This window comes from Orcinus orca, chromosome 12 (genome assembly GCF_937001465.1).
Source record: "Orcinus orca chromosome 12, mOrcOrc1.1, whole genome shotgun sequence".
NCBI classification, from domain to species: Eukaryota; Metazoa; Chordata; class Mammalia; order Artiodactyla; family Delphinidae; genus Orcinus; species Orcinus orca.
In genome coordinates, this window is record NC_064570.1 from 78,990,318 (window position 1) to 79,004,018 (window position 13,701).

Consider the following 13,701-nt stretch of genomic DNA (forward strand, 5'->3'; position numbering starts at 1 on the left):
GAGACAAAAGAGAAGAAAAAAATCTGTGAAAGCAGATACAATGTAGTAAACAGAAGAAGAATTCAAAAGGCTAATTCGGGGGACTTCCTTGGTGGTGCAGTGGTTAAGAATCCATCTGCCAATGTGGGGGACACAGGTTCAATCCCTGGTCTGGGAAGATTCCACATGCCATGGAGCAACTAAGCCCACGTGCCACAACTACTGAGTCCGCATGCTGCAACTACTGAAGCCCACACGCCTAGAGCCTGTGCTCTGCAACAAGAGATGCCACCGCAATGAGAAGCCCGCGCACTGCAACCAAGAGTAGCCCCTGCTCACTGCAACTAGAGAAAGACCGCGTGCAAAAATGAAGGCCCAATGTAGCCAAAAAAAAAAGGTTAATTCACATATCTTCTGGAAGATATTACAGTCATGAAATAAGAAAAGATTATATTAAAAAACTAAAAGTTTCATAAAATAGGAAAGAAAAATTAAAAAAATATAAGAACAGTCTAGAAGATCCATCATAGCAACTAACAGAGATTTCAGAAAATAAAAGCAGAGAAAATGTTGGGGAGGGAATTAAGAAATAGTTTGAGAAATTTCTCACAATTGAAATGGCCTGTGTTTGCAGATAGAGAAGGCACACTGACTGAGTAACAGAAAATTACACCAGCACATCATCAGGACACTAAAGGACACACAGAAGATCCAAAACACATGATTTTGGGGGGCCATTGGGGTGGGGTGGCTTGAAGCAGGACCTCGGTCCTCGTCTTCTTTGAAGAAACAATTCAACAGAGAGACCGATTGTAAAGCAGATAGAGTGTTTATTAGAAAGCGAAGTACTGTGCGAGGTTAATGCGCAGGCTCAGAGTGGGATGCGCCCCAAAGGGGGAGCTTCAGTCACTTACAAGGCGGCAGTTTTCCGGGTTCCCTGGCCAGTTGCCATACTTGTGTCCATATTTGGTGTGACTCAGGGCCCTCCCCACGTGGATGTGCATCTTTCAGACAAGATGGATTTCATGCGAGGGTTTCTGGGAGGTTGACAGGACATATTATGTGCTGGCGCCCCTTCCCTTCTTTGACCCCTGAGGAGACTTCCATGCATGTGTGTGGTCTGGTAGGCCACCTTGACCACAAGAATGAGAAAGATGTGTCTGCCTTATCTCTTGCTCAGGCAGGGGCCAGCTCCTCTCTGTTCCTGCCTTTATCCTTGTCTCAGAGTGTCAGCGGAAGACAAGTTCTAGCTGCTCAGCCTGGGGCCCAGCTATTTCCTGCCTCTCCTACAGACAGAGACAGAAGAAAATGACACAGAAAAGGAATGGGAACCTATTCTGTGTGACCCTGTAACAGTGGATATTACACATTTGCTAAAATCCATAGAATGGTCAACATCAAGAGTGAAGGGTAATGTATTAAGTATGGACTTTGGGTGACAATGATGAGTCAGGGTAGGTTCACTGATTGTGTACAAATGCCCCACTCTGGTGGGATGTTGACAGCAGGGGGGGCTGTGATGTGTGAGGGGGAAGATGGTGTGAGATAGGAACTCAGAGCTCAGTTTTGCTGTGATCCTAAAACTGCTCTAAAAAAGTCTGTATTTATTATTATTTTTTTAATAAATTTATTTATTTTATTTATTTATTTTTGGCTGCGTTGGGTCCTTATTGCTGTGCATGGGCTTTCTCTAGCTGCGGCCAGCGGGGCTACTCTTCATTGCAGTGCACAGGCTTCTCATTGTGGTGGCTTCTCCTGTTGCGGAGCACGGGCTCTAGGTGCGTGGGCCTCAGTAGCTGTGGCTTGCGGGCTCCAGAGCACAGGCTCAGTGGTTGTGGCGCACGGGCTTAGTTGCTCCGCGGCATGTGGGATCTTCCTGGACCAGGGCTCGAACCCACGTCCCTTGCATTGGCAGGTGGATTCTCAACCACTGCGCCACCATGGAAGTCCTAAAAAATAAAGTCTTAAAAAAAAAAGGAATAGGAATCAGAATGGCATCTCGGTTCTCTAGCAATGTTAGAGGCCAGAAGACAGTGGAGAATTGCTGTAAAGATTCTGAAGGAAAATTACTTAAGACGAGGATAATGTAACCCAGCCAAATTATGGACAGATGGAGAATTTAAAACATTTTCAGACATCCAAGTGTCAACATCAAGGCACTTCTCAGCCAAGAACAGGAGAATGTATCCTACCCAAAGCAGTCAATTGATGACAGACTCCATTCAGAGGACACGCAAGCAAAGCACCGTAGTCTCTGCAGGGAGCATTGAGGCTGAGCCCCCAGCCCCCATGTCAAGCGCTTTTGAATGTTTACATTCCTAGGTCTCTGTCGGAGGCCTTGGGGAGAGCTCTTCTCCAGGAGCTCAGGAACCCCTGCGGAGGCATCCTCATGGGGTGGGGAGAAGGGGGAACCGGGAAGACACCTCCCCACTCTGGCTCAGTATCTGGTACTTTTCCACTCCGAGACCTTCCTCTTTCCCTCCTCCTCTGCCCCTCACCCATCCCAGGATCGTAAAACTGCCAGAGCCTTTTGTTTTCCCTCGATTGTGAGACACCTCTGTGCTGATCTACCCAACCTTGTTCCGTGAGGGAAGATGGAACAGGGGGCAACACTTCCTCAGGTTTAGCCTCTTAGCTTGTTGCTTTAATCAGCTACCCTGACTCTTGGCAGCCCCATTCTCTCTCCCAGCTCAGCTGAGCCCGACAGCCTCCTTTCCGCGACATCCCTAACTGCAAAAGCCATTTCATGTAATTTTGCATGAGTGATCTAGACAAGCTCTTGGGTTTTTTGTTTTTTGTTTTTTTTGCGGTATGCGGGCCTCTCACTGCTGTGGCCTCTCCCATTGCGGAGCACAGGCTCCGGACGCGCAGGCTCAGCGGCCATGGCTCACGGGCCCAGCCGCTCCGCGGCACGTGGGATCTTCCCGGACCGGGGCACGAACCCGCATCCCCTGCATCGGCAGGCGGACTTTCAACCACTGCGCCACCAGGGAAGCCCCAAACAAACCATTTTAACCAAAGTTATGATCCTATCTAAGCCTCCAAACGATAAATTATTAACATAAAAGGATGTTATAAAATATCAACATTTAGCCCCCAATTTTGAAAAGGAAGAACGGGAAAAGCTGGTTGTACCCTCTGCTCAGGTAATCTCTGGCCCTCTCAACATGGCACCTGGTGGCTCCAGATGATTTCAAATGGCTATTTGCTAAATTTCTCCATGAAACTACCCAACATGGAAAAGACAAATTGGTTATTATCGTAAATCAACATTGATGGAGAAACTTTAGAAAGAAAACTAAGGCTGTTTTCAGATTACGTGCCACCTGTCAACACCATAAGACTGAAAAAAACATAAAGGTGGGACATTGCCAGGAAGCAAAGCCTCAAGGGCCCTATGAAGACCTTCAGATGGGCTATCCAGCTTTCACCCTTCATGGGACTTGAGTATGTTATTATATGTCTATTTCCAGAATGAGTTGAAGCATTTTCTTGCTGAAAAGCTATACACCCTTTGTAGTCACTAGAAAGCTGCTTGATTTTGTGTTTCCAACCTGGGGCATCCCAACCTTTATATCAAGTGATTGAGGCACACACTTTACAGAAACCTTTATAAAATAACTTTGTAAGGTGTCATCTCTTATTCAAAAACTACAGTTTCTGGAAAGGTCAAAAGGAGGAATTAACATCCTTAAATTAAAATTAGCACAACCTTCACAAACTCTTCGAGTTCACTTGGCCAGAGGTACTCCCACTAGCCCTTATGGCCATGCTGTCCTCTCCCTCAGGCACGTACCGCTTATCCTCCAATGAGCTGGTACCTGGGAGGCACGTATTTAGAGACTGCATTTCTGACACTAGACTCTGCCGACTGCACGCAGACAGGGCAAAACGTGGCAAGGGACTCACGTACTGTGCCCAGTCCTATCACAAGAGGTCAATCAAGACCACCCTCCCACGGAGCCTTCCTAAACAGCCTCTTCATGATCCTCGGCCAGGAGATTCCAGTAACAGGAAGAGATCTCGGAGGAAAACTGCTCTTGAATCTCGCTGGAAGGGGCTTTATCAGGTACTGTTAACACCAGGGAAACAGTGAAACCCCAGGCAGTCAATATTCGGGTTCATGCCTCTCAACTAAAAAGGCAATTCACAATTGCACACAATTGGAAAACTACTCCAATATGGGACCTCAAACTCAGTACTCTCGGAGATCTTCCAGAAGCCAATCTCGGGAAGCAGACAGCTAGCCCAGACCTCTGGAACAAATAGAGGGCCACAGATAGATCTTGGTCTGCTGTCGGACTAAGAGACCTATCTAATTGCTGTTTTCTGTTTTGTCTGTTTGTTTATAATCATTCTTCTCATTTTCTAAAGACCCCTTGCTGTCATCCACCCGTAATGGACGCTTTTCTCTTTTCCCTCCTTATTGTAACTGTTAGGTCAGAACACACTCATTCTAATGCTATCCTCAGATTATCCTGAACAGTAACCGCTGCCCTCAGTCTTACTGACTGCTGGATATGCTGTCCATCACCGACCCCCATGATAAAGACATCAGAATTACAACTGACGGTGTTTCCATTTGCGCCTATGTGGACAACTGACCTTAAATCAATCTGTGACTCTGCTAGTGTCCCTCTCTCCCAGAAGAAGAACCAATTATTACAAGCTACTGATTGACCCAAGGTAATTCTAAATTTAGATTCAACGATCTTCACAGCACGATGGGCCAAATATCACTTGGAAGAGACTGAGAGAGATCCAGATATGTCACCCAGCTAATGTAAGGCCCTGGCTCCAACTTCACGTCGTGAACTCCATTTTTTCCTGGATTTCCACATCCCTACTGGATACTGCTTCCTTTGTGGCCATATTGCCTGGTCCTGTTTGCCTCAGACTAACATTTCATGCACTTCAGGAATAGTATTATGAGACTTGTCTGTATACAGAGACCCTAATTCTATAAATCATCAAGGCTGGAAATCCTGGCCCAGACATGGGTGCCAAAATGAGGCCATTCTTGATTATTCAGGCACACAACCTAGGGGAATTACTGACTGATTATTTATGAGAACAGTCAAAGCAGTGTCCCCATCGGTAGGAACCATACAAATAGAAAAGATGGGAAGAAACCTATCACAAACTTTGGTAGAAGTTATTAATGATACCAGATGGAACAGAGATCAGTCTCAACACATTGGCATGAGTAACAATGGACAATTGCATTGCTGTAGATTCCTTATTGGCTAGCCATGGTGCTGTCTGTGTCATTGCTTATACTTCTTCTTGTACTTGGATCAATGAAACAGGCAAAGTGGAACAAGCTATGTATCACCTTAAGGAAAAGGCACATGACTCTCATGTTCTATTGGATTTGTTCTCTTGGCCTAGGTGGAGCAGTTAGGATAACTGGTTCCAAAGCATTTTACAGGGATTATAAATTCTTGTTTTTGTCATAGTTAAAGAGAAACCAAAATGGAAGCCACAGTTTGAATACAGACCTAGACCAAACACTTAAGAGTCATCTAATCAAAACTTAAAGCTGTCCTGATTTCCCTGAAATGATGACTCTGACCTTAAACAAAACTTAAGCTTTCTTCATGTCAGCATAACCTAGCAAATCAGCTACAGTAAAAAAGTAAGCTTATGTAATACTACCACTCTAAAAGGAATGTAAGTTTCTGGCAGCCAATTAGAATCACAATACAAAACAATGTACCTCCTCATGCTTTATAAGCTGAGCTGTAAGTGCTCAGAGTGGAGCTTTAAGCCACTTTTGGTTTGGAAGTCTCCCTGTTTGTGAACGGTTTGTTTCTCACTTAATAAAATATTCATCTCAAGTAAAGCTCTCTGAATTTTCTTTTGACACATTCTATCCAGAGTCTTAAATGCTTCTACATTCGTTCTCTCATCAGTTATCTCCATGATGATACAACAAAAAGGGCAAGAAGATCTTGCAATGCAGTTGGCCATGCAGACAGCTGAGCCATCTCCAAGCAGTGAAGACCTGTATCTCTGGCCTTCCCTGAATTCGTCAACTTCCAGCAAATGAGAGAACTGTCAAAAACAGGGGCCAAGAAACTGAATATACAGACAATGGCCAGACTAAACATAAAAATAGAACTCTGAGCCACCATCTTCAGCATGCAGTCCGGGAAGCCAAACAACCCCTATGGCAGCAACACAAGATGTCCAGGACTTGATTAATAACTGACAGCTTCGCTAATTTTTGCCCTTGATGTCAACTGAGGACCAACTGGGAAAGCCAGATACGCACCCCCTAACCAATCACATACGATGCCCCGCTTCTAGTAAGCCCACCTACAGTTTCCCCAGGCCCACACCTACCCCCTTCAGGCACACCTTTTTTCCACTTTATAGAAAGTTTTCCCGCTCCTCTGCCTGCTTCTGACACTCCGCCAAACACAAGTGATGGTGGCTGACTCCCTTTTACTATAGCAAGCTCTGAATAAAGAGCCTTCGCTTGTCCCCACTTGGGTGATCTTTATTTCCACACAAGATAATCCATGAGTTGATACTTTTTGAAGTTGTATATAGGATAAGTATATTGGTCATTCATTTATACTATCTTCTCTACCTTTGTATGTTTGAAATTTTCCACAATAAAAAAATTTAAAATATTTCAAAAATGTCAATGTCATTAAACAATAATAACAGCAACAGAGAATGACTCTATATTAGCTATACATTATTGGAAAAATTGGGGAAAATGAAATTGTATCATATATTAGACAACCGTATTAGACCAACGTTAAATTTCCTGAGTGAATAATTTCGTATGGTTATAGAGGAGAATGTCCTTGTTTTTAGGAGATAATGTTGAAATACTTGAGATAAAGTGTCATGATGCCTGCAACTTACAAACAGTTCATGAAAAAGGATGTGTAGGTAGAGAAAACAAATGAAGCAAAACATTAACAACTGGTGAAACTAAACGAAAGGTACTGAGTGTAAATTTAATGTTCTTATAATTTTTCCATTGGTTTAGAGTTTTTCAAAATAAAAAAGTTGGTGCAAAAAGAGCACAATAAAATACCTGTAATATTACAAAAAAAATAAAAGCAAAAACTCCCAGATCCTTATCTATACATTTTTTTAATGGAAGGATAACTGAAAAAAACTAATAATAGTTAACTATATCAGGGAGGAGCAGACAGGATGGATGAGAGGGGATTGAAAACTAGATTCTTCAGAATGTACACTGTCCATAATGTTTTAAAAAGGTACTTTGTAAATTACTGTTATATTCCAAATAGCCTGTCAGTGATGATTTTCATTTCTTGCTTTACTTGAGTATTATTTAGTAGTGTGGTATAATATCTCCTTATTTATTAGTTTACCCATCCATCCATCCACCCAGGGGAACTGGTATACAGTTACTGTTTGTAAATGCACCTAAACATTACAAGATTGTCCTCTATTGTTCAGAATACAGCTTTTATTGTATTCTTTTTCTGCATAATTGCTCCTCGTCTGACAGTGATTTAATATCTCCTTATTAATTTATTTTCCTCATTTTGACCACTTTTCTCTAACTATCTGGGACGTACTCTTTGATGTTATTCTTTGGTACAAAACAACTGGGTTCATTATACTTTGTAACATTTTTCATTGTATAGAGATGTCGTCTTAGGAACTGAAGATTACAAGAAGTGAAGTGATGAAGAACAAAGATTCTCAATGAGAAATTACAAAACCAGTTCACTCATATACTATTGACTGAACCCAAATACCCTCAGACTGGTTCTTCGAGGGCTAAGCAGATAAAATGAAAGCAAGCGATCCCCTGGAAGTCTTCTTGCTAGTATTTTAAAATTTTTTATGGGGTGCAGAAATAACTTGCATTCGGTCACACACTTGAGATAAAGTGTCATGATGCCTGCAACTTACAAACAGTTCATGAAAAAGGATGTGTAGGTAGAGAAAATAAACGAAGCAAAACGTTAACAACTGGTGAAACTAAACGAAAGGTACTAGAAAATGCTGGAGCCAGTATTCAGATCATGACTCTGTCCCACCAATCAGAGTCAAAGCAGGAAGCCTTGGAGGTACAGAGTGACAAAACTGATTCATCTTGTCAGATTCTGCTAAAGCCTAAAAACCTTACAATTCTGTTTTGAAGCTGGCATGGGTCAGCTAATACAACTCAAGGCTTGCCAAGTGTAGGAAACTTAACATGGGGGTCTCTGCATAAGACCCCAAATGACTACACTTCCAAAACAAAACTGAATCGGAAATAAACTTTGCCATCCAGATGAGAATGCCAAAGGAAATTTTCTTGACCTTCCCTTTCTCACATATGTCTTGATCTAATGATGAACTACCACAAACCAGCCTTGTGGCCAACTCATGCTACATGCAGGAGTCTGAAATTTTTCAAGGATGTAATTTGAAGAGGCCTCAAGTTGGATGCATCCCGAAGAGAATGGCTCAAGGAAAAAATTATCAGTTTATAAAAGGATGAAATCATATCCCTACATTATGCCCGATTTAAAAAATTAACCCCAGGTGGTTCAAGAATTCAAACGTTATGATGGAAACTTCAAAAGTATAGTGAATGTCTTTAGACCTCAGGGCGGGAAAGGATTTCTTAAGCAAGACACAGAATGTACTTACCCTAAAGACTGATAAATCTGACTATACTAAAATTAAGAATTGTATTCATCAAAAGAAACCTTAAAGAAGGCGAAAAGACAATTTAAACTAAAAAGATATTCACAGTATACACCATTGAAAAAGAATTAGTAAGAGATTAAGGGAGAATATATGAGAGAACTTTCATACACTACCTTATATCCTCAAAACTTTTTTTTTACAATATGTATGTATTATTATGTTGACTTTTTAAATTAAATTGAATAAAAATATCCACAAGTTAGATTCAATATCTCCTCTCAGACAACTGCTGAGGCCTAGATGATGCAGATGAGGGAATTCAGTACATTAGTACCATCCCCCTTATGTAAATAATCGACACTTTACGTGAAAAATATTTAAAAAACAAACACTTCGTAACTAATTGTAAGAACAAAGTCGTTTGTACAGCAGACGCTGTCTATTGTAAAACAACTACCAAACTTGTAGAAATGCACTAGGAGAAGTATAAGAACACGCACGGGTGACACACCGATTTCAGGACATGATTTCCTGCGGCGAGGGAAGGAAAGGTCTCCACCGACATCTGTTTGAAAGGTGAGAGAGCGGGGCAAATGTGGGAAATATTAACATCTTGTTAAATGGGGGGTAGGGGGGTACATGAGTGTTTGTTATACAACTTTTTTAAATGTGTGAAATCTTTCACAATTTAAACTTTTAACTAAAATTAAGAACATTGGGAAGAAATGTGCATCAACACTCGTCGTCTCTTAATTTTGGAAATAAACGAGATTTGTCTCCACTTGCTACGTTTCTAGAATGCCCACGTCTGACGTCTGTATTATAAACACGACGCACTTGTTTGAATGATTCTGAAGCGGTAACGAACCAGAGGCAGGAGATGAAAGAGAAGATGCACATTCCACGAGCCCGCCCTCGGCCTTACCCTCCTCGGGCGCAACCTTTGAACCTGGACCGGGCCTGGCTGGGACCCCGCTCCAGCCAACCACACCGTCCATCAACCCCGGCGCCTCGGGGCCGGGCGTTACCTGACCGGGCGGCGTCTCCGAGAGCCGCCGGGGTTCCGGGCGGAGGAGAAAGCGGGGCAACGCCACGCGTGGCGGTACGAAGAGCCCCCGGAGCCCTCGCCCACAGGGCGGCCCGGGAGCAGGGCGCAGGCGCACCGGAGGGGGCGGAGCCGGCCGCAAGCCGTAAAGGGCCCAACTTCGCGCCTCCACAAATCCCGCGAGAGTTGCTTGCCCCTTACCCGCTGGCTGCCGGTTCGAGCATGGTCGACGACGCGGGCGCCGCCGAGGGCCGGGGGGACGGGCTGCTGGGGTTCCTATTTACGCCGCCACGGATTCGCTCCCGGCCGTGGTGGTTTCCTGTGCAGGAGCTGAGGAACCCGCTGGTGTTTTCTTTGGAGGCGTGGCTGGCCGACTCGATCTTCGGTGCGCGACCCGGGGCGTGGTGGTGGCCCCCCAGTCGGGAGAGGCCGCCGAGCCGCGCTCCGCAACGCTTTCCGGACGCGCGGGCCGCGTGTGATGCGCTGTGCCTGGCTTCCTGCCCTGCCCGTTCCGTCCCCTTCGGGCCAGCTCCTCCTGCCCTTCTCCGTGCCCCGCTCAGTCTCTCCTTTCGCGTTCAGGCCCGGACCGAGCCGTGGTTCCGGAAATGGAGTGGATGAGCCAGGCCCTGCTGACGGTGGACGCAGTTCACGCCGGGAAGTTGGTGGAAATCACCGTCTTCGGGCGGCCAGCTGTCCAGCGCCGGGTGAAGAGCGTGCTCGTGAGCCTGGCGTCGAGTCACCGGGAGAAGCGTGCCCGAGGTGAGGGGCATGGAAAACGTGCGTGGGGAGGGAGCCACGGGGGAGCCACCTGGCCATACCTGGTCTGCTCACAGCCTCCGTCTTCCCAAAACTCCCAGTATGCTACACGTGGTCCCTGGGCATCCCTTGTGAGTGGAGTCCAAGCAGGACCCTGGGAAGGTAGGCTGAGATGGGATGCATTCAGGCCCCTCACTGCCCGTGCCAGCCTCCGCTTGGTCGCGCCGCTGTTTCCAGGTCCTAGGTTCAGAGCTTCCACCCCGAAAAATGATACTGCCAGCACACATCCACCCCCATGAAGGAGTAGTTTGAAGCAGTGAGCATTTTTCCTTCTCCAGCTGAGAAGATGGAACAACTCGAGGAGTTCTTGAAGGCCCAGGCACCAGGTCCCCAGGTCCCCCAGAGTCCTGTTGCATAAGTGTTCTCCGGGGCATGAGAACAGTCCCTTCTGCTACTAAAGTTCAGGAGAAGCAAATATCCTTAAATCTGTGCATTTATTTTTTTCCTGTATCTTGATGGACAGTGGTTTGATTCTTTTGCTGCAAACGTGAGTTTGTAGTGCCATTCTAGTAAATAAATGAATTTCCTTTTTTCCAATGGCATAAAGATCTTGGCTCACTCAAAATTAAGCAAATTTATAAAAGATTGACTCTGTTCATTCATATCTTGATGTGAGAGGCTGATAGGTGGAGGGTTTATTTTTGTTTTTTTCTTAGTTTCTATCATTTTGAAACTACTAACCCTTTTATGATTTTATGGTCAGAGTCAGGCCCTCATGCACAGGGGGCAGAAATGCAGGGTCAGTCTGCTTTGGGTTTCTTTTGCATCATTTGTTCTCAAACTTTAATGTGTGTAAGGATCACCTCGAGAGCTTGCTAAAACACAATTTCTTAGCCCCTTTTCCACTGATTCTGATTCAGTACATTGAGCCCATGAATATGCATTTCTAACAAGCTGTTAGGTAATGCCAGCGCTTCTTCTCTGAGCCTCTCATTTTTAAGCAGGTGTTTGGTTCCTGAGTAGCAACCAGTGGGCCCGTGTGTTTTCTTGGAGTGGAGTCTCTGACCATGCACGTGGGTGGGCATTCCAACATGCAAGCTGAGGCGATCAGCATTCATTCTGCTGGTGCTGTGATTTACCAGAAGGAGCCATGGTAATGGGCAGCTTGTGCATTGGCAGGTGGCCTTCCAGCCGGCTGTCTCCTCTGCCCCCCTCCCTAAGCAGGTGTCCTGCATGGGCTGGGTTGTTTTTCCATTACCCTTTACAATGCTATGACCAATCTGTGCAAAACAGTTCCAATCCCATGGTGCTTCCACTTTCAGGAAGCAGAATTCTTGGAGGAATGATTGCCAAGAGCTCTGTGGCGTTAGACACAAAGTTGGAGTTGATTTAACTCATACAGTTTCTTCACCCCTTAGCAGTGATGGATTCTAGCCGTTTGCAAGGATTTTAAACACACAGATACACAAATCTTTGATTACAAGGGATATTGAACGTTATTCTACTTCACGTTTCTGTTAAACGCTTCTATACATTTTTCTTTATTCATTTCTGTCATTACTTCTTTCAACTCTGAAGATAAGGATTTTTATTATCTGTAAAAGCTTTTGTAACAAATAATGGTCCGTTACACCCAATACTGTCCACCCCTTTGCTTCTCAAATTTTTTGCATACAGAAAATTTTTATTGTATGTAGTTAAACCAATTACTGTTTTCTGTGTGATTTTTTCCCCTCATCTTCCATTTTACATTTAAGCTTAGAGTGCCTACTTTTTCTCCTTTTGTAGAAATTTGATGAATATTACTACAGGTTTTTCCTGGTGGGATTTTTACGAAATCATGAAATATTTTTGACTGTTCAACATTTGGAGGAAGAGGATTATGCTTAATACTTGTCCAGTTTTCCAAAAATTATTCAAAACTAAGTTAGTAAATGATCCTGTTCTCTATCCTTTATACATGTTAACATATTGAAGTCTTAACCCCCAGTACCTCAGAATGTGACTGTATTTGGAAATAGGGTCTTTAAAGAGGTAATTAAGGTAAAATGAGGTCATGTGGGTGGGCCAGTATGACTTTTTTTAATAAGAAGAGTAAATACAGACACAGATATGTGCATACACAGAGGAAAGACCAGGTGAGGACACAGCAAGAATACGGCTATCTCTGCAAGCCAAAGAGAGAGGCGTCAGAAGAAACCAAACCTGCTGACACCTTGATCTTGGACTTCTAGCCTCCAGAACACTTAGAAAATAAATATCTGTTGTTTAAGCCACCCAGTTAATTATTTTGTTACAGTAGCCCTAGCAAACTAATGCAACATTTAATATCTAAAAAGGGTAGTTGCTCTGTCATTCTAACTTTCAGAATTTGGGAGTAATATTAGCTATATATTTATTGATAAGAGCTTGTATCACATACCAGGCCCTTGAGCTAAGCACCAAAGTAGGATTCTTAGAGCCTAAGTAAATTGCTGAGATCACAGAGCTAGGACTTGGGGGTGGGTGAGATTTGAACCAAAACGTTGAGTCTAGGATCTTACCTCTATAATATACTTTCCCACGTGCTTTTATTTTTCTCCACAGCTGAATTTCAGCTCATTCTCTTTGTGTGTGTGTGTGTGTGTGTGTGTGTGTGTGTGTAAGAGGAATTAGAATACACTTAATTTGTTAAGACTCCACAGTATTTGTTATTCTATTGAGGGACAAGACAATGTTTTTTTTTTCCTAACAAGTTGCTAAGGTAGAAGTATCTACTAGTACCACACTGAAAAATAGCATTGTTGATTTTTCTGATGATAAACATACTTACATCCTCAATATTTTTAAATAAGGCAATTTAAAAAGTATTAAAGTAATTACTCAAAAAATCTCACTGCTCATATAGTCCTTTCCAGTAGCTTTCCATTACTCCAAATATTTCTCTATAATTTTAGTAAACATCTTATTTATGTATAGCATTCCATTCATACCAAAACCATGTTCATCCACAGTGTGAAAAGATTCATCAAACAATACAAAGGGGACACATGCATGTAGCCAGCAGCCAGAGAAGAAAAGATATTACCAGCGCTCCAGAAGCCCCCATTTTTGCATCCTCCCCAAGGATAACTACTGTTGTGACTTAACTATAAATGGACTCAATCTAAGATTTGTCCATGTTGCCAGCAGGTGTAGTTCCATTGTATGAATAAACCTTAATTTAGTTTTCCATCCTGTTGATGTGCATTTTGGTTGTTTCCTATTTGGACTTATAATGAATAGGGGTACTATGAAAATTGTTG

At 43.5% G+C, this 13,701-nt stretch overlaps 1 protein-coding gene across 2 annotated transcripts; it reads left to right on the plus strand.

The window, feature by feature from the left end:
• Nucleotides 1–401: 401 nt before the first annotated feature.
• OOEP (oocyte expressed protein) lies at nucleotides 402–13,701 on the plus strand. 2 transcript variants are annotated; one of them, XM_049695444.1, is made up of 3 exons: nucleotides 402–10,046; nucleotides 10,241–10,420; nucleotides 13,411–13,701. In XM_049695444.1, exons 1-3 carry the CDS (start codon nucleotides 9,497–9,499, stop codon nucleotides 13,413–13,415), a joined length of 735 nt encoding a protein of 244 aa, XP_049551401.1. In that variant the 5' UTR covers nucleotides 402–9,496; the 3' UTR covers nucleotides 13,416–13,701. The 2 variants fall into 2 exon arrangements, with proteins under 2 accessions (XP_049551401.1, XP_049551400.1); XM_049695443.1 differs by lacking the exon at nucleotides 13,411–13,701 and adding an exon at nucleotides 10,756–11,168.

Bases quoted from the DNA above. Each gene is read 5' to 3' on its own strand.
- OOEP (XM_049695443.1), top strand. From the start codon at position 9,497: ATGAAAGAGAAGATGCACATTCCACGAGCCCGCCCTCGGCCTTACCCT. The intron at 10,047-10,240 runs GTGCGCGACCCG...TTTCGCGTTCAG, and splicing joins GCTGGCCGACTCGATCTTCG to GCCCGGACCGAGCCGTGGTT. The intron at 10,421-10,755 runs GTGAGGGGCATG...TTCCTTCTCCAG, and splicing joins CCGGGAGAAGCGTGCCCGAG to CTGAGAAGATGGAACAACTC.